The 26,404-nt window shown below is 51.0% G+C and overlaps 1 protein-coding gene across 1 annotated transcript in view; it reads left to right on the top strand.

The window, feature by feature from the left end:
- The first annotated feature begins 4,002 nt into the window (after window positions 1-4,002).
- TTC17 (tetratricopeptide repeat domain 17) overlaps window positions 4,003-26,404 on the top strand; it is a 61,166-nt gene continuing 38,764 nt past the window's right edge. Inside the window, exons 1-5 of the mRNA XM_040410646.1 lie at window positions 4,003-4,202; window positions 18,141-18,230; window positions 18,312-18,481; window positions 19,346-19,457; window positions 20,449-20,580. Of these exons, the coding sequence (XP_040266580.1) occupies window positions 4,008-4,202; window positions 18,141-18,230; window positions 18,312-18,481; window positions 19,346-19,457; window positions 20,449-20,580 (699 nt within the window). The 5' untranslated portion in view covers window positions 4,003-4,007. The remainder of the gene's footprint in view (window positions 4,203-18,140; window positions 18,231-18,311; window positions 18,482-19,345; window positions 19,458-20,448; window positions 20,581-26,404) is intronic.

Here is a 26,404-nt window from a genome sequence, read left to right on the forward strand (position 1 = left end):
TCAGACTCACGTGCTGCAAGCCTATCCGATCTCTCACAGGGCAGGCAGTGACACAATGACTTTCCAAAGCTGAACTCGTTGATATTTTAAACACCGTCACGTTCAAGTCTGGGTTTTGTAATAATTATTGTCTTAATACATTTTTACTGTGGTTGAGGCTTTGTTTTTCAGATTCCCTGCATATGCAATTTAAGAAAAAAAATATATAAAATAATCTGGCTCCCTGCAGCCACCACTAGGGGGAGCTTGCTGCAAACTGCCTGTGTTCAGTTCAGTGTATAAACTGTAAGCTCCCTCGAGTGGTCACTGCAGACACAATTCTGTCATTTTCATCTGGGGATTTGAAGCGCTGTCTCATAAAATAATGACTCCATCCACTATAAAGAGAAGTTGAAAGATCTTGATGAAAGGAGTCCTAAACAGAGTTGTTCCTATCCACCGGATAGGGGATAAGCGTCTGAGCACAGGGGGTGGGGTTCCCATATTCCCTCATTAGAGTAGAGCAGAGGTCGCACATGTCTGCTGCCACCTCATTCAACATTTTGACCAGTGGGCAAATTACGCCCTCCGTTTATTCGAAATTATAAAGTAAACCTTACGTATTAAAGGTTGTCTCTGAGATTCTGATATTGGTGACTTATCCTCTGGATAGGTCATCCGGATCCAGTGGGGGGTCTGACACCTGGTATCCTTGTGATTAGAAGTATGGAGAGGCTGCAGCACTCCATCGAGCACCGCAGCCTCTTTGCATCTTAGCAAGCACAGCGCTGTCCACTGCATAGTGGCTGGACTTGGTATTGCAGCTCAGCCGCATTCATTTTAATGGGACTGAGCTACGCCTAGACCAACGAATGTGATCTATATATTTTATTTATTTTTTTGCTCACCTTGTCAACGTCCTCCCCAGATCGCAGCTACCAATTCCTGGCCATAAGGGCGGCATGTTGACGTCATGGTGGTGGCTACAACCCTTTGTCATTTTCACCTGTATTCAGTTTAGGGCTTCTGAAAATGTCTCCTTGTTTCTCATCTAAATCCACACATTTTTAGGTTTGTCTCACAAGCCCGGAAATGTATGGCGTTACGCTGCAGTTTTCTGTTTTTGTTCTGCAGAATCGGATGGTGTGTTTTTGCCTACCCCCCCCCTTCCATTTTTGGTCTGTAAAGGATTCCATGTGCTGGAATAAATTTGTTTTATAAGGTGTAAAGCCTCTGGGTGTGATGGTGTAATCGTCCTGGTAATACATGAGTGGTGAGCTCTGTCGGCGCAGCCTAGATATTAGTGTCCAGGGGTTATCCTACCTATCCTCAGTGGGGGGGGGCGGGCTGACCGCTGCGACCATGCGAGTCATGGGAACTGGGGTCCTTCAGCTTGGCAATCCCTACACTTCTGTTAGTTATGTAGAAACATGACGCTTCTTGTGTAAGTAACCAAAACGAAGGTAATCCTAAAATCCTTATGGCGACAACCAAATATGAGAAAGGAGGAAGAAAATCATTAAGACCCCATTCAGACAGGTGTGAAGGTGTATTATAATGTCAGTATTCTGCCTCATTCACATGACCGCTGTCTTGGTCCGCATCAGATCCACATTTTTTTGCTGGTCGGATGCGGACCCATTCACCTCAATGGGCCACAAAAGATGCAGACAGCACGCCGCGTGGAACATGTCTTATAGGACTGTTCTATTAAGGGCCGGACATTCTGTTCTGCAAAATGTGGAATGCACGTGGCCGGTATCCATGATTTGCAGACCTAAAAAATGGCCATGTTAGTGTGCATGAGGCCTTACAGTACAGATCCCAGCTCCGCTGCCGGTCTAATAACCCAAACTGCATTGTAGGGATCGACGGTGCCATACATTTGGAGCATTAGGCTGAGTTCACACGGGCGTTGTGGGAAAATGTGCGGGTGTGTTACGGGAACACCCACGATTTTTCCGTGCGAGTGCAAAACATTGTAATGCGTTTTGCACTCGCGTGAGAAAAATCGCGCATGTTTGGTACCCAAACCTGAACTTCTTCACAGAAGTTCGGGCTTGGGTTAGTTGTTCTGTAGATTGTATTATTTTCCCTTATAAACATGGTTATATGGGAAAATAATAGCAATCTGAATACAGAATGCATAGTACAATAGCGCTGGAGGGGTTAATTTTTTTTTTTTTTTAACTCACCTTAGTCCAGTTGATCATGCAGTCCGGCTTCTCGTCTGTCTCCTTTGTTGAACAGGACCTGTGATGACGTCACTCCGGTCATCACATGATCCATCACCATGGTAAAAGATCATGTGATGACCAGAGTGACGTCACCACAGGTCCTGTTCAGCAAAGGAGGCAGAAGGAGATGCCGGCTCTGCGATCAAGTGGATTAAGGTGAGTTTAATATTTTTTTTTTTAACCCCTCCAGAGCTATTGTACTAAGCATTCTGTATTCAGAATGCTATTATTTTCCCTTATAACCATGTTATAAGGGAAAATAATAATGATCGGGTCTCCATCCCGATGGTCTCCTAGCAACGGTGCATGAAAATCGCACCGCATCCGCACTTGCTTGCGGATGCTTGCGATTTTCACGCAACCCCATTCACTTCTATGGGGCCTGCGTTGCGTGAAAAACGCAGAATAGAGAGCATGCTGCGATTTTCACGCAACGCATAAGTGATGCGTGAAAATCACCGCTCGTGTGCACAGCCCCATAGAAATGAATGGGTCGGGATTCAGTGCGGGTGCAATACGTTCACCTACTGCATTGAACCCGCGCGGAAATCTCGCCCGTGTGAACGCAGCCTTAGACCTGCAGTTGAGCTAGAGAGTTTGTGGCCGTCGTATATAAACCTTATACACCTTGTTCAGACTGCCAGAACATGGGCATGACGTCCACTCTAACCATGGGTTAAATGACTTGAAGCTTAGCGCCATACCCGCATGGGATGCTGTAAGTTTGGGTCACGAGCCCAGCGGTTGGGCTGCGCATTGCAGACATGAATATAGGCCCAGGTTATAGCCTAATAATGGTTCTTATGTAGAGCCTTTCAGGCAATGCTTCCTGGGAAAGGAAAGTCTACACTGCCACCTACAGGTAGATACCCTGTAAGCCAATGCCTGACCCCATTAAGAGAACTTATACTCTACCCACAGGATAGGGGATAAGCGTCTGATTGGTGGGGGTCCGACTGCAGGGGGCACAGCCATTGATGAGAATGGGGGCCCTACTCCCTCTTCTGAATAGAGCGGCCATTATGCATGTGCGCTTCCGCTCTATGGGGTTGCTGGAGGACGAGCATGCGTGTCGTGGTTCTAGTGATCATACATCCTGTGGACAGGGGATGAGTTGTCTTAATAGAAAAACCCTTGAAAACGCCTTCTTTTCTTTTTCTCCCAAAAAAAAATATCTTATGAGTTTTGGTATAGTATACATAGATGTTTCCATGAAAGAAAATACACATTTCTGCATTATCACGGACAGAATCATCTAAAAACACTGTTTTCATCCTCCTGGCGGAGCAAGAATATGCATAAGAACGGTTTAACGGGGGCATATATAATAGCACATTCTGGTCCAATAGGGGGTCATTAGCATGGTGTGCCTAGAATGTATAGGCTCCTAGGAGAGTCTGTCTCCACCCCCACCCAACAATGGAATCTATGGTGATGTGGAGTCGTGCATCACATGATCCCTCTCAGCCAATGAGCTGCTCTGAAAAGAATCGTGTCATTCCTTCCTGAAGGACAACGCATACAGTACATCACATGATGTTCTCCGGGGCTTCTGACTGGCTGAGTGGGGTCATGCGACCACGCACCCATGAAGTCGTCTATTTTCCTGCCGTTACCGTACAGGAGTTCTGTTTCGCCCTGGCCTAGATCTCCTGACAAGCGGGCGTTGACTCTGCTGGGACCTGTTGTACTACGCCGTCACCACCTCTATTTTAGAGTTTCCTGCGGACCTTGCCTCTACCAAGATGGCGGCCGAGGCGCTTCCTTTTCCGTTGAGTTGCGGCGGAAGTGATGTCAGCAGGAAAGATGGCGGAGAACAGATTCGGGCCGCAATGTCCCCCAGAGACTGGAGCGCAGGCGGGTGTAGTGCGGGTCCCTCAAGGCTGGGCCTGTCTGCTCGTGCTTTTCTCTCTGCTCTGGACAGTGGGGCCCTCGGGGGCCACAACACACTGGGTGGTGACTGAGGACGGCAAAATCCAGCAACAGGTAAGAGGGCATCTGACCTGGAGGGGTGACAGAGGCACAGGCGCTGACAGGGGGGCGGAAGGATGGCACAGGCGCTGACAGGGGGGCGGAAGGATGGCACAGGCGCTGACAGGGGGGCGGAAGGGAGGCACAGGGCGCTGACAGGGGGGCGGAAGGGAGGCACAGGGCGCTGACAGGGGGGCGGTGGGGAGGCACGGGGACCCGGAGGGCAGGCACAGGGCGCTGACAGGGGGCCGGAGGGGAGGCACAGGGCGCTGACAGGGGGCCGGAGGGGAGGCACAGGGCGCTGACAGGGGGCCGGAGGGGAGGCACAGGGCGCTGACAGGGGGCCGGAGGGGAGGCACAGGGCGCTGACAGGGGGCCGGAGGGGAGGCACAGGGCGCTGACAGGGGAGGCGGAGGGGAGGCACGGGGCGCTGACAGGGGGGGGCGGTGGGGAGGCAGGGGGCCGGAGGGGAGGCACGGGGCGCTGACAGGGGGGCGGTGGGGAGGCACGGGGACCCGGAGGGGAGGCACAGGGTGCTGACAGGGGAGGCGGAAGGGAGGCACAGGGCGCTGCCAGGGGGGGCGGCGGGGAGGCACGGGGCGCTGACAAAGGGGCGGAGGGGAGGCACAGGGCGCTGACAGGGGGGCAGAGGGGAGGCACAGGGCGCTGACAGGGGGCCGAAGGGGAGGCACAGGGCGCTGACAGGGGGCCGAAGGGGAGGCACAGGGCGCTGACAGGGGGCCGGAGGGGAGGCACAGAGCGCTGACAGGGGGCCGGAGGGGAGGCACAGGGCGCTGACAGGGGGGCGTTGGGGAGGCACAGGGTGCTGACAGGGGGGGCGGTGGGGAGGCACGGGGCGCTGACAGGGGGCCGGAGGGGAGGCACAGGGCGCTGACAGGAAGGTGAAGGTATTTTGGGTTATACAGTTTTCTCCAGTATTGTGTATTAATTTATTATGCTTTGGAAGATCTCTGCTTGCAGTAAGTGAATTATAACTGGAATTCTTTAGTTGCAGAGGATGATGTTACACAGGTGTGCAGCATTCTCATTACTGCGCCTGCCACTGACCATGAGGAGGGCAGATGATTATGTCCCCTTAGGGTACCCTGACATGGGTGCTGGTCTACAGAACAGAAAATCCGCACAGATTTAAGTTTTTTTTCCCCCTGCAATTCTGGATCCAAAACTGCATGTTTTACTTGTGGTTTTTGATGCGGTTTTGCCACAGACCTCACCCCTTGAATTGAAAAGGGTGAAATCTGCACAAACGGTTGGCATGGTGCGGACTTCAAAATTGAAATTCCTACGGGTACAGGGCCGAGGTTTTGGTCCGCATCCTATGCACCTTTTTTGCAAATCGGATACAGACCTATTCATATCAGTTCCACGGCCGCGCAAAAAAAATAAAAAATTTAACCTGTCCTATCCTCGTGCATTTTGTGAACAAGAATAGGCAGTTCTGACAGAGGGCAGGACGTGGTGATCCACAAAATACGGAAGGCACAGGGGCGGTATCCATGTTTTGCGGATCCATAATTTGCCGACCACAAAAACGGTTACTGCCATGTGCATGAGACCTAAAGAGATTTTTATTTCTCGCCCATATTCCTTGGGGGACACAGGAAACCATGGGTATAGCTCTGCTCCCTAGGAGGCGTGACACTAAGCGAAAGCTGTAAGCCCCTCCTCCATCAGCTATACCCTTCAGCCTGGAGAAGAGACTGCCAGTTTTTGCTTAGTGTCCAAGGAGGCAAGACACCCCCTGCTTATGCAGGGTTGTTATCCTATGATTTTTATTTTTTACGTATTTGTTATTTTTAACTCGGTTTTTTTCTACCTACAGGGACAACAGAGGCGCATTGGACCCCTCTGTTTCTCCCGGGGTTGAGTTGCGCCAGTGCCGGTAATTCCGCACTGCCGCCTCCCCCACAGAAGACAAGGTGGACCAGGGCAGCCTCGCTCCCCTGCGTCCCGCCAGCTCAGGGTCGCCCGCACGCCAAGTCCCTCCCCCGGCTTCCTGCCACCGCGGTGCCAGGAGCTGAAGGGGCGACCCCCGCTGGATGGACTGAGGGCGAAGACAGCGTATGGTGAGAGTGGCTGCTCCAGCCTCCCCTTCCTCCCTCCCACCGCTGCTACCAACATGGCCACTGTTACATGACCACTGCTACCCCCCCCGCCCCCCCCCGCATATCGGGACGTTACCGGGCATAGTGGAGGGCAGTCTATCTGGGCAGGTCCTAGAACGCTGCCTTACAGGGGACGGCTGCAGACATGCAAGCCGTCTGCTACATCTAGGCGCGGTGGGAGCCGTTTTTCCTGGCATGAACGGCGCCATGTCATGGCCGGCACTTCAACATCCTTGGGGGTTAAAATCATTTTGCCGCGCGCGCGGCTCTGCTCGGCTTCAGCGCGGCAGAGGGGGGGCGGAGCTTCCTTACACATTCAGCTCCGTGCTGCTGCGCTCCGCTACTTCCGGGTTCATCTCTCTGCCGTGCGATACTGAAGCCTTTCAGCTCCGTGCTGCTGCCTCTCCTCCAGAGCCTCCTCAGTCTGTTCCCCTTACAGCTGCCGCTTGTATCATCGGGTCTGGTAGGACTGTTTAACCCCCTCCGTGCCACAGTACTGTTGCTTTAAAGTGCAACATCTTTCCACCATGTCAGACCCTTCTGCAGCCGCCAAGCCATGGTACCATGCCTGTACCGCTTGTAGGGAACCCTTTCCCCGGGGGCAGTCTGATCCGCACTGTACTGCATGCCGAGCTCCACCGCAGCCTCAGTCGCCCGCTGTGTCGCTCCCTGCTTTCTCTGACCCGCCTGACTGGGCTAGATCCCTGTCCCAGGCCGTGGAAAGCCTCACTCATGTCGTGGGCCGCCTAATAGACAGGCCACCTACCCCGCAGGACGCCACTCTGACTGTCGCGCCCTCCGGGTCCACTGCTTCTGCCGCTGCAGCGGGTTCATCCTCTCCTAGTGACCCCTCCCGAGCTAGGCACTCTCAGAAGCGTATTAGAGTAGAGCGAGCCTCCTCCTCGGATGCCTCCCTCTCCCCGCCACGCGTGCGCACCCAGACGAGCCTCTCCTCTCCAAAGGATTCGCTCTCTGAAGGTGAATTGGCGGCTTCAGATTTGGAAATGGACTCGGCCCTGCCGTCCAAGCTAGCCTCAGCGATGGGTCAACTCATCTCTGATATACGTGACACCTTTAAGGTGCAGGATGACCCCCCTAGCTCGGACGCAGCTAGCGTCTCCTTTATCAGACCCAAGCAGGCCTCAAAAGTCTTTCCAATCCACTCTGATTTCTCCTCCGTGGTGTCTAAGGCTTGGGCTCGCCCGGACGCCCGTTTTGTCAACCCAAAGAAGCTGGACATTTGCTATCCTTTTCCAGCCGATGTCGTGGCCACCTGGTCTTCCCCACCCAAGGTAGACCCCCCTGTGGCCCGGCTGTCAAAGAACACGGCCATCCCTGTTCCCGACGGGTCCTCTCTTCAGTCAGCGGAGGACCGTCGCATGGAGACCCTGTCCAAGGGCATTTTTGCTGCCTCCGGTTCTGCCCTCAGACCGGTTTTTGCCTCTGCTTGGGCAGGGAAAGCAATCTCTGCTTGGGGTACGCAGCTGGAACAGGAGTTGGACTCGGACATCCCCATCCAGGACCTACGTTCCTTGGCCCAGCTTATTATTCGGGCCGGGAATTTTGTCTGTGAGGCCTCCCTTGATGCGGGAGCCCTTATTGCGCGCTCCTCCGCCCTGGCAGTTGCCGTCAGGAGGGAGCTCTGGCTGAAGGTCTGGAAAGCGGACGCTGCCTCCAAACGTTCCTTGGCGGGGCTACCGTTTGCGGGTTCCCGCCTTTTCGGGGTCCGCTTAGACGAACTTATTTCAGAGGCCACGGGTGGTAAAAGCACCCATCTTCCTCAACCCCAAGCCAGGGGCGCCCCCCGCGGACGCCCTGGTGCGTCTCGTTTTCGGTCCTCCCGCAGGGCCTCTGGGGCTCCCACCACAGCTGCCGCTTCGGCTCCTCCCCAGGACAAGCGTAGGAAGCCGTTTTTTCGGGCGCAGCCCTCCTGGCGCAAGCCGCAGGCTGCCCGCACACCCGCAGCAAAACAGTCCTCTGCCTGAAGGCGCGCCCCCACCCACCCGGGTGGGGGGCCGGCTCCTCCTTTTCAAGGACGTCTGGATGGCTCACGTCTCCGACGCCTGGGCCCTCGAAATTGTGTCCTCCGGATACAAAATCGAATTTGCATCCTTCCCTCCGGATCGGTTCTTTCGCTCCCGCCCCACGCGAGACCCGAAAGACGCGGCCGCGTTCTCCGCGGCCGTTCAAGCTTTATTGGACAGGGGGGTGATTACCCCCGTTCCTCTAGAGGAAAGATTCCAAGGGTTCTACTCGAACCTCTTTGTAGTTCCCAAGAAGGGAGGTTCGGTGCGGCCCATTTTGGACCTCAAAAAGCTCAACCGTTTTCTCCTCCTTCGACGGTTTCGGATGGAGTCCCTACGCTCCGCGGTGGCTTCCCTGGAGCGGGGAGATTTCATGTCTTCCATCGATATACAGGATGCCTACCTCCATGTTCCGGTAGCCCAGTGTCACCATCGCTTCCTTCGATTCGCCGTGGGGGACCTCCACTTCCAATTTGTCGCCCTTCCCTTTGGACTGGCAACAGCCCCCCGGGTGTTCACCAAGGTCCTGGCCCCGGTTTTAGCCTTACTCCGTTCCAGGGGTGTTTTTCTGCTACCGTACTTGGACGATATCCTCATCAAGGCTCCGTCCCTTTCTCAAGCGGTTGCCAGCGTGGATCTCACTCCAGAGACTCTGGCGAGGTTTGGTTGGGTCATCAACTTCCCCAAGTCCTCCCTTCCCCCCTCCAGACAACTGGTCTTCCTGGGGATGCTTTTAGACACGGGAGCGGCGGAGGTACGTCTTCCCTCGGAAAAACGTCTGATCCTCCGTGGGGCGGTTCGGGGTCTCCTTCTCCACCGTCGACCGTCCTTCCGCTTCTGCATGCGGGTATTGGGGCAGATGGTTGCCTGCTTCGAGGCGATCCCATTTGCGCAGTTTCACTCCCGCCCTCTCCAACGGGCGATCCTCTCCTCCTGGGACAAATCGCCGCAGTCTCTGGATCATCCCTTCCATCTGTCGCCTCCGGTGCGGTCATCTCTCCGCTGGTGGTTACAGTCCCCTCTTCTGGGCAGGTCCTTTCTGCCACTCAACTGGTTGGTGGTTACAACCGATGCCAGTCTCTCGGGCTGGGGAGGCGTGTTTCCTCCCCGATCCGTCCAGGGCATTTGGTCTCCATCGGAGTCCAAACTCTCGATCAATGTCCTGGAACTGAGAGCGGCCCTTCTGTCTCTACGACACTGGACTCATCTGCTGAAGGGTCATCCAGTTCGTGTACAATCAGACAACGCCACGGCCGTGGCGTACATAAACCACCAGGGGGGCACTCGCAGCGCTGCAGCGATGCGGGAGGTCACCAGCATTCTCCGTTGGGCGGAAGCCCACGTCCCGGCCCTATCTGCAATTTTTATTCCAGGGGTGGACAATTGGGCGGCGGACTTCCTCAGTCGCACCACCGTCGACCCCGGCGAGTGGTCTCTTCACCCGGAGGTATTCGAGGCCATTTGCCTTCGTTGGGGCATTCCGGACGTGGACCTCATGGCCTCAAAATTCAATCACAAGGTCCCCGCCTATCTGTCCAGGGCCAGGGATCCGGGAGCTTGCGGAGCCGACGCCCTCGTTCTTCCTTGGCGAGGCTTCGCGCGCCCATACATATTCCCTCCCATCCCTCTCCTGCCCAAGGTCCTTCGGAAGATCGCGGCGGAAGGCGTCTCGGTGATTCTGGTCGCTCCGGACTGGCCCCGCCGGTCTTGGTATGCCGACCTCATGCTGCTCCTGGCAGACGCGCCCTGGCCACTGCCCGCCAGGGAAGATCTTCTCTCTCAGGGACCGATCTTCCACCCGCGTTTAGGGTCCCTACGTTTGACGGCGTGGTTGTTGAGACCACCGTCCTGACACGTAGGGGTTTTTCTGCGGATGTCGTCCGCACCATGATCCGCGCCCGTAAGCCGTCCTCTTCTAGGATCTATTATAGGACCTGGAGGACTTTTTTGGGGTTCTGTGCCGATCTGGGGATTCCTCCGCTCCGCTTTTCTCTCCCCACCGTTTTGTCCTTCCTGCAGAGCGGACTGGCCCAAGGTCTAGGCCTTAGTTCTTTGAAGGGTCAGGTATCTGCGCTGTCCATTTTGTTTCAGCGCCCACTGGCCCCCCTTGGTCCTGTCAAGACCTTCCTTCAGGGCGTGGCTCACGCGGTTCCCCCGTATCGCCCTCCGGTACCGCCCTGGGACCTGAACCTGGTTCTCTCAGCGCTCCAGGCTTCTCCTTTCGAGCCTCTGCGGACGGTTTCCTTGCGACTTCTGTCCTGCAAGGTTATTTTCCTTGTAGCCATCACCTCTCTTCGGAGGGTGTCCGAATTGGCTGCACTCTCCTGTCTGGAACCTTTCCTAGTGTTCCACCAGGACAAGGTGGTTCTTCGTCCGGTCCCTTCCTTCCTTCCTAAGGTGGTCTCCGCCTTTCATCTGAACGAGGACATCGTTCTCCCCTCTTTGTGTCCTTCCCCTTCCCATCCGCGGGAGAGGAAGCTTCATCGCCTGGACGTTGTCAGGGCGCTCAAGATTTACCTGGAAGTAACCAGCTCTTTCAGGCATACTGACTCGCTCTTTGTGGTCCCGGAAGGGTCGCGCAGAGGGATGGCGGCATCCAAAGTTGCTATCGCTCGTTTTGTCAAGATGGCTGTTACTGAGGCTTATCTCGCCAAGGGCAGGGTTCCTCCCCTTGGTGTTACCGCTCACTCCACTAGAGCGGTCGGGGCTTCCTGGGCTCAGAGAAATCGGGCTTCTTCGGAGCAGATTTGCAAGGCGGCCACTTGGTCCTCCTTGCACACCTTCACCAAGTTCTACAGGGTGCATACTCATGCGTCGGCTGACGCTGCTTTAGGCCGTCTGGTGTTGCAGGCGGCAGTTGATTGATGCCTCTGGCGTTGGTTGAGTTTGTTCTGGTCCCTCCCTTCTGGGACTGCTCTGGAACGTCCCATGGTTTCCTGTGTCCCCCAAGGAATATGGGCGAGAAAATAAGACTTTTGTATTACTTACCAGTAAAGTCTCTTTCTCGCTCTTCCTTGGGGGACACAGCACCCGCCCTTCATTTGGGTTACAGTTGTGGTTCCAGCTTGGTTGCCCCAGTTGGGGCTCGACAGTTCTTTTTCCGGTTGGTGGTTATCTTTCACTACTTGGACACGCAACTGGCAGTCTCTTCTCCAGGCTGAAGGGTATAGCTGATGGAGGAGGGGCTTACAGCTTTCGCTTAGTGTCACGCCTCCTAGGGAGCAAAGCTATACCCATGGTTTCCTGTGTCCCCCAAGGAAGAGCGAGAAAGAGACTTTACTGGTAAGTAATACAAAAGTCTCCTTTTTTTCCACTAATTAAAACTAGACTGTGAAACTTTTAATTTTTTTGTCATCTGTTTTTTACTTTCTGGTTGTATTTTTTTTTTCTTTTCTTGTGTGCACATGATCATGGAGACGGCCATCTTACCTGAAGTGCCATTGACTGCATTTAGGGAGCCCACAGTGAACGTACCATATTCATAGCCTTCAATAGGAGAGTGTTGTGGGCATGCTCTGTGACTTGTGGAAAGGTCATTGTGCGGGGAGGGGGAGGAGATGAGTTGTGATGTCACTTACTGTGAATGGTGGATCCTGTGTAATCTATATGTGGGCATTGTAAGCCTGCCTGTGAGGATAATAAGTGTGAGGCTCGGTGTGAAAACTGCAAAGTCTCTATTCGGTATAGATGGTCACATGGAAAATGAAACAGAATGTCACCAAAAACTCTTAAAAAATGTTGACTTCTATTAAAGTGGTTGTGTCATCTCGGACATTGGCGTATCGCTATTGAGATGCAATCCCTTCAAAGGGGCTTTCCGGAATTTATAAAAATGAGCAGGGAGTGGGAAGAAGACGTTCCGCCCTCAGATCCCCCCCCCCCTCCCCCCCCCTGGGGTTTGGTTGTGCTGCACTACAGCTTCCAAAAATGGTATTGTAAAGGAAGGCAAGCCAAGACCTAGTTAGGCCAGAGTCGCACACAGATTTATGTGGCAGTTTATTTATGCATTTTTTTATTTACTTTTTTCATCAAAGACAGAAGTAGATGTAGCAGGAAGGAGAAGTATACGTCCTTCCTTTAGGTTACTTGCACACTCGCGTCTGCTTCGGATCCGTCTTGTATCTGCACAGACGGATCCGCACCGATAATGCAAACGCTTGTATCCGTTCATAACGGATCCGTTTGCATTATTCATGAAAAAAAAAAAGTCTAAGTCAAAACGGATCCGTCCTGACTTACATTGAAAGTCAATGGGGGCGGATCCGTTTTTAATTGCACCATATGGTGTCAGTGAAAAACGGATCCGTCCCCATTGACTTACATTGTAAGTCAGGACGGATCCGTTTGACTCCGCATCGTCAGACGGTCACCAAAACGCTGCAAGCTGCATTTTAGTGACCGTCTAAAAAACGCAACGGAGACCAAACGCAGCCAAATTGATGCATTCTGAACGGATCCTTATCCATTCAGAACGCATTGGGGCTGAACTGATCCGTTTTGGGCCGCTTGTGAGAGCCCTGAAACTGATCTCACAAGCGGATCCAGAAACGCCAGTGTGAAAGTAGCCTTATTTCACTTCTAGCTTTGGCTCCAAACAACTGAATACGAAAATAGAACAATGGATAATTAATAATGTCGTCACCATGGGTTACAGAAACTGAAAAGAGTGAATGGTGATACTTATTAAGACGTAACTTTTAATCAGTCCAAATAATAATAGTCCCTTAGGCCTCATGCACACGACCGTTCCGTTTTTTGCGGTCCGCAATTTGCGAAACGGGCGGCCCAGAAAGCGGACAAGAATAGGACATGCTATTTTTTTTTTTTGCGGGGCCACGGAACGGAGCAAAGGATGCGGAGGCCCCATTAAAGTGAATGGGTCCGCACCTGAGCCGCCAGAACTGCAGCTCGGATGCGGACCCGAACTACGGTCGTGTGCATAAGGCCTTAAAGGGACACTGACAGGCCCTATAAACATATTTAGATATTCATATGCTGTCATAGGTCTTATAAAGTGTATGCCAATCATATAAGTGTACCCCCTGTCCGCATTTCAAACACTGTAAAATCAACTTGATATTCATATGTGAATAACTTGCCTTTGTGCCCACGGGGCGGTCTTTCTCCTGCATTTGTGCCCAGCCGCGCCCCAACTGCTGTTTCCTAGCGCCGCCCAGCTCATTATTATTCACTGCGCTGGGTGGCTTTTCCAGTCCCTGATGCTGCGAGATCCCGCGCATGCCGAATAGAAACGTATGGGCATCGGCTTCACTTGGCGCTTCTGCGCGTGCGCCGGATACCTTACCCGGCACCCTCACTCGCCGGAATCGTAGTGCGCCTGCGTCCCATAGCCTTCAATGCGGCGGCTTCAGCGTCTCCTGCGCAGTGAATAATAATAATAACAAGACAAAAACATTGTTTGGCTGCTCAGAATACTCAATAAACCTCTAGCATAAAGGTGCACGGCGGCACCAAAAGAATATTAACCGATAGTCCTACCAGATAATATGGTTCATCCGGACATTGTAGAATCACAGCAGTAGGTATGATCCTAAAAGAGAAAGCAAGTACCAGACAGGTGCAAACAGAGGGGCGCTAGATCCCTAGACAGCCCTAGGGTACGGGTGCTGTGCTGGCCCTAATGACCTAGCCACAGAGCACCCGTCCTAAGAAGAACGACCCCGTCCGGAACCTTGCCCTCAAGCTACTTGGCCCTATAGTGCCCTAGTGCAGCTAGTCCATACATGCATGTTTGGATTTAACTCTCATCAGGGGAAACATGTACTGGACAGGTAAAAAATAAATAAAATCCAGAAGGGCAGAAAGGTTAGATAAATGTACAAATAGATTCTAGTACACTACATACAGTCAGGTCCATAAATATTGGGGCATGGACACAATTCTAACATGTTTGGCTCTATACACCACCACAATGGATTTGAAATGAAACGAACAAGATGTGCTTTACCTGCAGACTGTCAGCTTTAATTTGAGGGTATTTACATCCAAATCAGGTGAACGGTGCAGGAATTACAGCAGTTTGCATATGTGCCTCCCACTTGTTAAGGGACCAAAAGTAATGGGACAATTGCCTTCTCAGCGGTTCCATGGCCAGGTGTGTGTTATTCCCTCATTATCCCAATTACAATGAGCAGATAAAAGGTCCAGAGGTCATTTCCAGTCTGCTATTTGCATCTGGAATTTGTTGCTGTCAACTCTCAAGATGAGATCCAAAGAGCTGTCACTATCAGTGAAGCAAGCCATCATTAGGCTGAAAAACACAACAAACCCATCAGAGAGATAGCAAAAACATTAGGAGTGGCCAAAACAACTGTTTGGAACATTCTTAAAAAGAAGGAACGCAGCGGTGAGCTCAGCAACACCAAAATACCTGGAAGACCACGGAAAACAACTGTGGTGGATGACTGAAGAATTCTTTCCTTGGTGAAGAAAACACCCTTCACAACAGTTGGCCAGATCAAGAACACTCTCCAGGAGGTAGGTGTATGTGTGTCAAAGTCAACAATCAAGAGAAGACTTCACCAGAGTGAATACAGAGGGTTCACTACAAGATGTAAACCATTGGTGAGCCTCAAAAACAGGAAGGCCAGATTAGAGTTTACCAAACGACATCTAAAAAAGCCTTCACAGTTCTGGAACAACATCCTATGGACGGATGAGACCAAGATCAACTTGTACCAGAGTGATGGGAAGAGAAGAGTATGGAGAAGGAAAGGAACTGCTCATGATCCTAAGCATACCACCTCATCAGTGAAGCATGGTGGTGGTAGTGTCATGGCGTGGTCATGTATGGCTGCCAATGGAACTGCTTCTCTTGTATTTATTGATGATGTGACTGCTGACAAAAGCAGCAGGATGAATTCTGAAGTGTTTCGGGCAATATTATCTGCTCATATTCAGCCAAATGCTTCAGAACTCATTGGACGGCGCTTCACAGTGCAGATGGACAATGACCCAAAGCATACTGCAAAAGCAACCAAAGAGTTTTTTTAAGGGAAAGAAGTGGAATGTTATGCAATGGCCAAGCCAATCACCGGACCTGAATCCGATTGAGCATTTCACTTGCTGAAGACAAAACTGAAGGGAAAATGCCCCAAGAACAAGCAGGAACTGAAGACAGTTGCAGTAGAGGCCTGGCAGAGCATCACCAGGGATGAGACCCAGCGTCTGGTGATGTCTATGCGTTCCAGACTTCAGGCTGTAATTGACTGCAAAGGATTTGCAACCAAGTATTAAAAAGTGAAAGTTTGATTTATGATGATTATTCTGTCCCATTACTTTTGGTCCCTTAACGAGTGGGAGGCACATATGCAAACTGTTGTAATTCCTGCACCGTTCACCGGATTTGGATGTCAATACCCTCAAATTAAAGCTGACAGTCTGCAGGTAAAGCACATCTTGTGTATTTCATTTTAAATCCATTGTGGTTTATAGAGCCAAAAATGTTAGCATTGTGTTGATGTCCCAATATTTATGGACATGACTGTACATAGGTGCCAGAAAGATAATTCCGGATGGTTGAATAGATGTGGTAGCTCAAAGTTTAAGCTCCACTCCCATATGCAGGGCCTGTGCAAGTACCTTGGATATAAGGCACTTGCCAGAACATGGTGAAACCTTGTGATAAATAAGGATACCGCCAATCCTGTGGGCCGGTGCGACTGTTGAGGCAGTAAGATCACGACAGGTTACAGACTATCGGTTATTATTCTTTTGGTGCCTCCGTGCACCTTTATGCTAGAGGTTTATTGAGTACTCTGAGCAGCCAAACAATGTTTTTGTCTTGATACACCTTAAGGGACTATTATTAATTGGACTGATTTAAAAGTTACACCATTCACTCTTTTCAAAACAACTGAACCAAAAACTTCTACAAAAATCTGTGTGAGAGACTACCCTTAAAGGGACGCTCCAGGAAAAGCTGTGTAATGCCTTAGGGCGCAAAGCATGACTTATGTCTTTAGTGTTTTTAAAAAAATGTATGTACCGCACCCCCCAGACACAGCACTAGGCTTAATGCAGTGTATCAGATTTTCCAGAAGCATCTTTCAAAATGAGAGGAAATGGGTTGTCTATAAACCATAGTATTGCTCCTATGTGCAAGAATATAACTACTATAATACTGCTCCTATGTACAAGAATATAGCTACTATAATACTGCTCCTATGTACAGGAATATAACTACTATAATACTGCTCCTATGTACAGGAATATAACTACTATAATACTGCTCCTATGTAGAAGAATATAACTACTATAATACTGCTCCTATGTACAAGAATATAACTACTATAATACTGCTCCTATGTACAAGAATATAACTACTATAATACTGCTCCTATGTACAAGAATATAACTACTATAATACTGCTCCTATGTACAAGAATATAACTACTATAATACTGCTCCTATGTACAAGAATATAACTACTATAATACTGCTCCTATGTACAAGAATATAACTACTATAATACTGCTCCTATGTACAAGAATATAACTACTATAATACTGCTCCTATGTACAAGAATATAACTACTATAATACTGCTCCTATGTACAAGAATATAACTACTATAATACTGCTCCTATGTACAAGAATATAACGACTATAATACTGCTCCTATGTACAGGAATATAACTACTATAAAACTGCTCCTATGTACAAGAATATAACTACTATAATACTGCCCCCTATGTACAAGAATATAACTACTATAATACTGCCTCCTATGTAGAAGAATATGACTACTATAATACTGCCTCCTATGTAGAAGAATATGACTACTATAATACTGCCTCCTATGTAGAAGAATATGACTACTATAATACTGCCTCCTATGTAGAAGAATATGACTACTATAATACTGCCTCCTATGTAGAAGAATATGACTACTATAATACTGCCTCCTATGTAGAAGAATATGACTACTATAATACTGCCTCCTATGTAGAAGAATATGACTACTATAATACTGCCTCCTATGTACAAGAATATGACTACTATAATATTGCCTCCTATGTGCAAGAATATAACTACTATAATACTGCTCCTATGTACAAGAATATAGCTACTATAATACTGCTCCTATGTACAAGAATATAACTACTATAATACTGCTCCTATGTACAAGAATATAACTACTATAATACTGCTCCTATGTACAAGAATATAACTACTATAATACTGCTCCTATGTACAAGAATATAACTACTATAATACTGCCCCCTATGTACAAGAATATAACTACTATAATACTGCTCCTATGTACAAGAATATAACTACTATAATACTGCCTCCTATGTACAAGAATATAACTACTATAATACTGCTCCTATGTACAAGAATATAACTACTATAATACTGCCTCCTATGGTTTTATAGGTTATTCTCGGGTAGGCCATCTATATCTAATCAGGAGGCCTCTTTCACCCCTCTCTCCTGCTGTATTACAGAATTACACCGCTCCCTCCATTTCTGTACTGGTAACTGTAGCTGCTCCCACTGAACTCTCCACTGCAGCAATGGACGCAGTTGTGTATTCCTGTCCCCGGAGTTACTCTGCCGCTGCTGACCGGTGGAGGTGTGCGGTGTCTTTTTCCTGCCAGTCAGATATTGATGGGCTGTTTTATTTATTTTTTCTAGACAATGTAGAAATGTGCGTTATGATCAGGTCTGGTTTCTTTTGCTCTCCGTTACCCCTTGTACATGGGAAGTCATTCCCACATCACTGGTTGCATCGCTTTTCTTCTCCTGCATCGGTTTTATATCGATCATGTCTTACAGGTGGATTCGCCCATGAACTTGAAGCACCCTCACGACTTAGTGATCCTCATGAGACAGGAGACCACCGTTGGCTACCTGAAGGATTTGGAGGTGACTCTTCTCCCCGCTGTCTTTTGTCTCTTCGGACTTTGCCTTTCTTGCTTCTCATCTGTCCGTGTCTCATCTCTGCAGAAACACCTTGTAGCTCAGAAAATTCACATCGAGGAGAATGAAGATCGGGACACGGGGCTGGAACAGAGACACTACAAAGATGATCCCGACTGTGTCCTGGCCAAAGTGCCCCTGGGTGACATGGACTTGTATGATGGGACGTACATGCCACTGGAGGACAAGAATATTAGGTACAGGGTCTATCCCTGCTCCTCCATTTGCTTTGTAATGTCGAGGTGGCGTGCAGTCTTACAGCACCCCCCTTTTTCTCAGGTTCCTTCTTGGGATTCTGGGAAGGAAGGGGGTGCAGCGCTGGTTTTCACTACATCTCCCTACTCAGTGGTGCCCCTGGTCTCTTGGCCACAAAAATGGGACCACAGTGCATGCGCAGCCAGGGCCACTGTGCCGGGAAAATCGGTGAAGGGCATGAATCACTGGCTGAGGAGTTTCACTGCTATGGACTGGGATTGGCTAAACAGGTGTTTCCTGGGGGGTGCTGAACCAGTGGAGGTGGGACTGGAGCCGGAATGGTTTCATCAGGGACGATGAGCATCGCTTCTTTATTTTAAATCCACTGTCAGCCATGTATAAAGAAAGTGGAATACTGCTGGACAGTTGTTTTTTTTTTTTTTTTTTTTTTTTTTCTGGATTCTAGAAATTGATGACCTTTCCTCAGGACAGGTCCTCAATATCAGGTCGGTGGGGGTCGATGAGCAGCCTCTGTGGACAGAGCCGGAAGCAGAAAGCTTCGTCCACTGACCGATGCTGCAGTACCGCAGCACGGCCACTGCACCATGAATGGCGTTTTCAGCTTCCTGTTCCGTCCACTCCATGGTCAGGTGACCACCGTTCTCAGACGGCGTTGGGACCCGCATCTCTTAGCTATCTATGTCCTGTCCTTTTTGGATATGCCGTGAATGAGTTGGGAGCACTCCTTTAAAATGATAAAAAAAAAATCTCTAGGAAATGTGGAATTACATTTATCTTTGTTTTTAGCAAAATGTCATTTTTATGGATTTCTTTAAAAAATGTTTCCATCACTTCATGTTTTGCAGCCCAGAAGATTACGTGGATTTACATAGCCCCATACCTCCAGACCTGAAGCAGCCCGACTGCACCAGCATCATAGCGCTTCCTTTCAGCATTCATGCTTTTCAGCACCTTCGGGTATGAACTTTAACCTTTTGACATAAGGTTAGCGAGGTGTAGGAAATGGTGCTCCTACATAAACAGGAGCAGGGGCCCCTCATTGGGTCTGAAGCTGCCTCTAGTCCTGTAGATATAGGTTATTGTCAGAGGGGGTTTCCCCATTTTATATGCCTGTTTTTTTGTGTAATGAAAAGTTGTGCAACTTTCTAATTATAAAAAATGGGTATCACAGTTTTTATTCAGGATCTCTGCTTGCTGTCATATAAATGAAATTCTGAGGCTTGCAGTCCTGTCCATTGGACATGACCATTTAACCTACCGATTGGGAAAATAAAGGGATTGATGCAGTTGTATGGCTGATTTAAATGGGATTAGGATTAGAAAAATATTACTGTTTTGTTTTTTTAAATACACTTGCTGAAGTTTATAGAGTTGAGCTATGGACAGGTGTGGCACTATTTTGGGTGGGGAAAAAAGAAGCAGCCATGTTTTTATAATCCTGGACAGTCCCATTAAGTGAACGTCCACCCATTTTTCTATGTTACCTGAATAGGTCCAAATCTCTGTCCTGAATAATTTTATTACAAACACACACGTATATTTATATATTATATTTGTATAACATTTAGAGGTCATGGCCCCAAATCCCCTTCATAGACAAGGAGTCAAATATTGAAATTTTCTCTGCCTGCAGCCACTACTAGAGGGAGTTTTCTGCATACTGTTCATACATTGTAGACTATGCAGTAAGCGCCCTCTAGTGGTGGCTGCTGTCAGAGAGAATTTATTATTAGACTCTGTCTATGCAGAGAATTTGGAGCCTTGTATCAGAGGAAAGAAGCACCAGTCGCTCTAAAATATATATTAAGACATGGAGCTTTTAAGATCCTTTCACTTCAATGGAGATGACCTGCGCTACCAGGCACAACCCATGGACAGGTGTGCTGCTGTTTTTGGAATACAGCAGCCATTTTTTATTGTTGACAACCCCTTTAATCTCTTTCTGTAGGGAGTTCAGGAAAGGAAGAACCTCTCCGCTCCGCTGCTACCTAAAGAAGATCCTATATACAGCTCACTGTCCCACAAGATGGGGAAGAATGTGGACGCCATCGGTCATACAATACACGAGGCCCTTGTGAAGGTATTCACCAGCTGCAGTGGAATTCCTATTTTCTCGCCCAGTTTCCTTGGGGGACACAGAAGACCTTGGGTATAGCTCATCTCCCTAGGAGGCGTGACACTAAGTGAAGACTGTTAAGCCCCTCCTCCACAGCTATACCCTCAGCCTGGAGAGAGAGACTGCCAGTTTTTGCTTAGTGTCCAAGGAGGCAAGACACTCCCTGCTCTGCAGGGCTGCTTTCTCCTTGTTTCAATTTTAGTTTTTTACTTTTTTATTTTATTTTTGTTCCAGATCATCAGGGATAACAGAGACGCACTAGACCTCTCTGTTCTCCCGGGGTTGAGCTGCGCCAGTGCCGGTTACCCGCACTGCTGCCTCCCCCACAGAAGGCAAGGTGGATCAGGGCAGCCTCGCTCCCCTACATCCCGCCAGCGCAAGGGTCGCCCGCACGCCAAGTCCCTCTCCCAGCGTCCTGCCACTACGGTGCCAGTAGCTGAAGGGGCGACCCTGCTGGAACGGACCGAGGGTGAAGACGACTATGGTGAGAGAGAGGCTTCTCCAGCCCTACGTCCCCCGTCCCCCCCCGGTCTCCTGCGTGCCTGACCCTATACTGGGCCTATGGACCCTTCTGCCCATGCTAGACCTAGGCTGGCTCCTGGGCTGTCGCAGGGCGACATTCTGCTCCCTCTCTCCTGGCCCCAGGACATTGGCACCCTTCTCCCTACAAGAAGAATGCCTAGGGAGCTGCGGAGGTCCGCAACTAGCTGCCCCTGATGGAGGGGTTATGCAGGCGTCCACCCTCACAGACCCGGTCTCAGGGTCCCCCTCCCTCTTACCGGCCACTACTTCAGGGCCAGAGGGCCCGCGCCTTGCTGCCACTGACCCTCCCTACTCTCACGGACACCGTTCCAGGGGAAAGGAGGTTGTAGCTGCCGGCCATATGGAGCGCTGTTCTAGGCAGGTGCCCGCTCCAGGGGTGAAATGGCTGCCGGGTGCAGGGTCCTCACTTCCGGACAGCTGGGTGGGCACCGTGGCCTGCAAAATGAGCGCTTCAACAGCCCCGGCCGACCGTCGGAACAAAACTTGTGTTCCACTTCAAGGCCGCGATCCCGCTCTATCCGGGTCCCCGGCTCGCGGGGTGGGCACCCGCGGCCGGTATGTGCCGCTCCGTAGGCCCGGCTGGTACTTTAAGTACTGTGCGGCCCCGGTCATCCGGGCGCCGCTAAAAATTTAGGCCCCGGCTCTTACGGCCCGCGGGGTGGGCACCCGCGGCCGGTATGTGCCGCTCCGTAGGCCGGCCGGTACTTTAAATACTGTGCGGCCCCGGTCAGCCGGGCGCCGCTAAAAATTTAGGCCCCAGCTTCACGCTACTAGGCCGCAAATTCAGGCCTCTGTTGGAGGGGGCTGGAACTTCTCCAGGCGCGAATTCTTCCCGCCTGGAGGTTCCCCCGCCCCCAGAGGATCGCAGTGCCGCCCCCCAGGCCGGATCCCTGTTAACCCTTTGGGTACAGGCCGGCTTCCGATGAGCCTGTATGGGTGGATCTGTGCCCTGTAGGTGGCCCCCCCTTTTATTTTTTTTATTTTTTTTTTCTGCCTCAGTGAGGCTGTGTGTTAAAAAAAAAAAAAAAAAAAAAAAGAAAGTTTTTATTATATATATGACTTGTGGGCTGCGCAGGACGCTGCAGCCTCATCTCAGAGTGCTGCCTGTATACATGCCCCCCTTCCATAGGCGGCATGGTGTCGCGCTCCCCGGCTGCGGCGCTGCCAGGGTCTTTTTTCCCCTTCTAGGTGGTTTTCTTGCCCTTTCCGCGCTACGGCGCTGGTCAAGTGCATGCCTTTTCTGTAGGCAACATTCGTCACCCTCTCCAGTTATGGTGCCTGCCATGTGCAGGACCCCCCTCCTGGGCGGGATACTGCACTCTCCCTAACTGCGGGTTGGCCTTGTGCATGATCCCCCTTTCATTGGCGGCCTACTGCAGTTTCTCCGGATACAATGCTGGCCATGTGCACGACCCCCTTCCATAGGTGGAACACGGCACTCTCACTGGGTTCGCTGCTGGCCATGTGCGTGCCCCCCTTCCATAGGTGGAACACGGCACTCTCACTGGATTCGCTGCCTGCCATAGGCATGACTCCCTTCTGTGGACGGCATTCGGCACTCTCACTGGATTCACTGTCAGCCATGTGCATGACCACCTTACATAGGCGGTATGATGTACTCTCATTGGATTCACTGCCGGCCTTGGGTATGCCTCCTTCCCGGGTGGCGGCATACATACACTCCCTCGGTCGGTGGTTGTTCTCTCGCCGGTACATTGTTGGCCATGTGCATGACCCCTATACATAGCGGGGTGCTTGCACTCTCTCTGGATCCGCGGCCGGCCATATGCATGACCCCTCTTCTGTGGGCGGTGTACGCACTCTCACTGGATTCGCTGCCGGCCATGGGCATGCCTCCTTCGGTGGCATACACACTTTCTCACCGACTGCTCGCATTCTCCCTGGATGCGATGCTGGACATGTGCATGACCCCCCCCCCCCCCCTTCCTTTTCTGGGCGGCATACTACACTCTCACCAGATACGTTGCTGGCCTTGAGCATGGCCTCTAACATGGGTGGAACGCTTGCGCTTCCATTGGATACGGTGCTGGCCTTGTGCGTGACCACCCCTCATTCCATGGGTGGAATTTTGCACGCTCACAAGATTCAAGGCTGTCCTTGTATGTGCTGTACTGGACTTGCACATGTTCCCCTTCATTGGCGGAGTAGTTACACTCTCACGAAATTTCGGGTTGGGTGAATTGTTGCACACTCACTTAATGCTAAGATAGCCCTGTGCATGCCCCCCTTTTTCACTAGGTGGACCTCCTGCGTTCCTGCTGGATACTGTGTGGCCATGTGCATGGCGCCTTTCTGGGCGAAGTATGGTATGCCCTACTTCTCTGACGTAGGTACGGCCTTGGGCATCACCCCCTTTTTGGGGCAGGCCTTTGCATTCTTGCCCACTGCAGTTTGCCAGGTACATTTCCCCCCTTTTTCGGGGCGGTCAGTTTGCGTTCCATCGCATACCATACTAGTCTTGTGCATAACTCCTTTCAGTTTGCACTCCCGTAGATACTGTGGCACTCTGTGGCTGGCCCTCTTCGCTGAGTGATATATTTTTGCAGTGAGCGGACGTTCTTGTGCGTTGTTTCCTTCTCGTCCCGTAGGTGGGTTGGCCTTCTCACTGCTTACGGGGCTACTCGTACGTATGCCTCCTTTCCTCCTGCGACATACTTTTTCTCTTGGGATACGATGATTGCCGCAAGCCTTGCACTATTCTCTAAGGAGATCATTCTGTCCATCTGTGTAAGCCTAAGGTGTTGTCCAATAAACAACAAATGAATACCTTATATTTAAGTAGACGGGCTCTACTGTTCGCTACTGCACAGAGCTGGGTGGTACTCATTCATTTCGTTGGCCCATTTGTCCTTCCGCGGCATTGTTTCCCTGTGCTAGTGGTCACATGGTCGAGAGCGCTGTCTGCAGCGCCCTTCGCATTTTATGTTGGCTCTGGCGGGACTACGGTCCCCTCGCCTAATACCATTTCCTCCTCTTCGGGTGCAGTGTGGTATGATTCTTTCCGGATTGGCGCCCTCGGTGCTTCAGTCTGATCTGCTACCAGGTTCGGGCCGCTATTCTTGGGAAGGTCACCCAACTTCTCTTGGGTGCTCGCTTATACAGGTCTGGGGGACCTCCACCTTGGGTTCTTCAGGGTATTCGCCTTCTGCGAGGCGGTGAACCGGGCGTCTCTGTGTAGCGGTGTTCTGCTTTTGAGCTGTCCTATGGCCTCTCTGTTGCCCACTCCCCCTTTCGGTTGGAGGGTGTTATACCGGCCTCTGTCTCGCCTGCCTTTTCTCGCCGGCTCTGTTTGGCTCCCACTCGGTACAGATCATTCCGATGTGGCGTCTGTTCCGGCCACGCTTCAGAGGCTGTTCCTTCACTGCCCTTCCCTCTGGGGAAAGCATGGTTGTTCATGTGGATGGTTCTGGTGTTCCTTTTGAGTCTCCCTTGTCCACACTGGCTGTACTAGCTGTGTGCCTAGTTACCGGGTCTACCGTTTTCTGTCCTCCCGCTGGGTGCAGATTGCGTTTTTTCCATTTTAGGCAATGTTTCTGCTTTGGATTCACCTTCTCGGTAACTTGGGAGGACTACCATTTGGTCAGGATTGTCTTTTAAATCTCCCACACCGGAACTGTAGTCCGTCTTCCTGTGGTGGCTACATTGGCTTCGGCTTTAGCCTGTCTTGTCCTGGCGGTTGCTGGGCGGACCCTTCGGTTCCTGTCCGTTTGTCCTTCTGCTTCCCCACTCTGGGGGGATACGGGACAACCTTGCTCGGGGGCCGACGGGACCAGTTCTACCGACTGTTCTACCCGTGTTACGGGTCTGCGCCTGATCATTGGGTTTTCACCCGCTTGCCCAGGCAACTCTAGTGGGCTCGCTAGTGTTCGCTTCTAGCCGAGTTTTTCGTCCAGGATCTGTGGTAGGACTTAGGGTTTTACCTGGGGTTCTGTGGGAAGCTGGGCGTTCCCCCACTCTGCCTTTCTCCATGGTTCTGTCTTTCTCCAGTCCGGCCTGGACCTGGGGCTGGGACTCTGTTGCTTGAAGTATCAAGTGTCATTCCTGTCCTTCCTCTTTCAGCGTTCCCAGGCCCTCTGGGCCTGTCAGGAACTTCTTCCATGGAGCGGCTCTTGGGTTCCTTTGTACTGTCCTCCGGTACCGTCCTGGGAACTACATACTAGGCTCTTGGCGCTCCAATTTTTCCTTGGAGCCGTTACAGAAGTTCCCTCTACTAACAGTTGGGTTTCTGTAGCCATCGTGTCTCTGATGGGTGCCTGAGCGGCCCTTCTTGTTCCGAGCCTTCTGTCTTCCCCCAGGACAGGGCTGTTCTCCATTCCGTCTCTTCCTTCCTTCTGAAGATGGTGTTTGTCTTTCATTTCATTGAGGCAGTCGTCCTCCCCTTCCCACCCCAGGGAACGTTGGAGATCTCCGACTCTTGTCGACATTCGGTCTCTTGTGTTTCCAGGAGGTCCGTGCAAAGGGTTGACGGCCTCCAGGGTGGCTTTCCTCCGCTTTCTCAGAGTGGCTCTTGTTGTGGTTGCCGCACCAAGGGCAGGGTTCTGCTTTTGGTGTCACCATTCATTTGGCCAGAGTTGTCGGTTTTTTCCTGGGCCGGAGGCATTAGGCTTCGGCCATGCATTTGTGCAAGGCGGTCACTGGTCTTCCTTGCACACCTTACCGAGTTCTACAGGGTGCATACTCGGGCTTCGGCGTATGCTGTTTCGGGCCGCCTGGTCTGCAGGCGGCGGGTTTTTTGATGCCTTCGGGTGCTTCGCCTTGGTGCTGTGGTCCCTCCCCCTTTGGACTGCTTTTGAACGTCCCAAGGTCTTCTGTGTCCCCCAAGGAAACTGGGCGAGAAAACGAGATTTTTGTATAACTTACCAGTAAAATCTCTTTCTCGCTCTTTCCTTGGGGGACACAGCACCCACCCATTCTTTGTTCTTCTCTGACTGTTTCCGAGTTTGTTTACCCTTTGGGTAGTTGGCTTGTTGGTTCCAATTTTTGGACTTTGCCTTTTCTCACTACTTGGACACGCAACTGGCAGTCTCTCTCTCCAGGCTGAGGGTATAGCTGTGGAGGAGGGGCTTAACAGTCTTCACTTAGTGTCACGCCTCCTAGGGAGATGAGCTATACCCAAGGTCTTCTGTGTCCCCCAAGGAAAGAGCGAGAAAGAGATTTTACTGGTAAGTTATACAAAAATCTCGTTTTTGCCAATATAAAGATAAATATGACTGAAACGCTGACG

Source organism: Bufo bufo, chromosome 10 (genome assembly GCF_905171765.1).
Source record: "Bufo bufo chromosome 10, aBufBuf1.1, whole genome shotgun sequence".
Taxonomy (NCBI): Eukaryota; Metazoa; Chordata; class Amphibia; order Anura; family Bufonidae; genus Bufo; species Bufo bufo.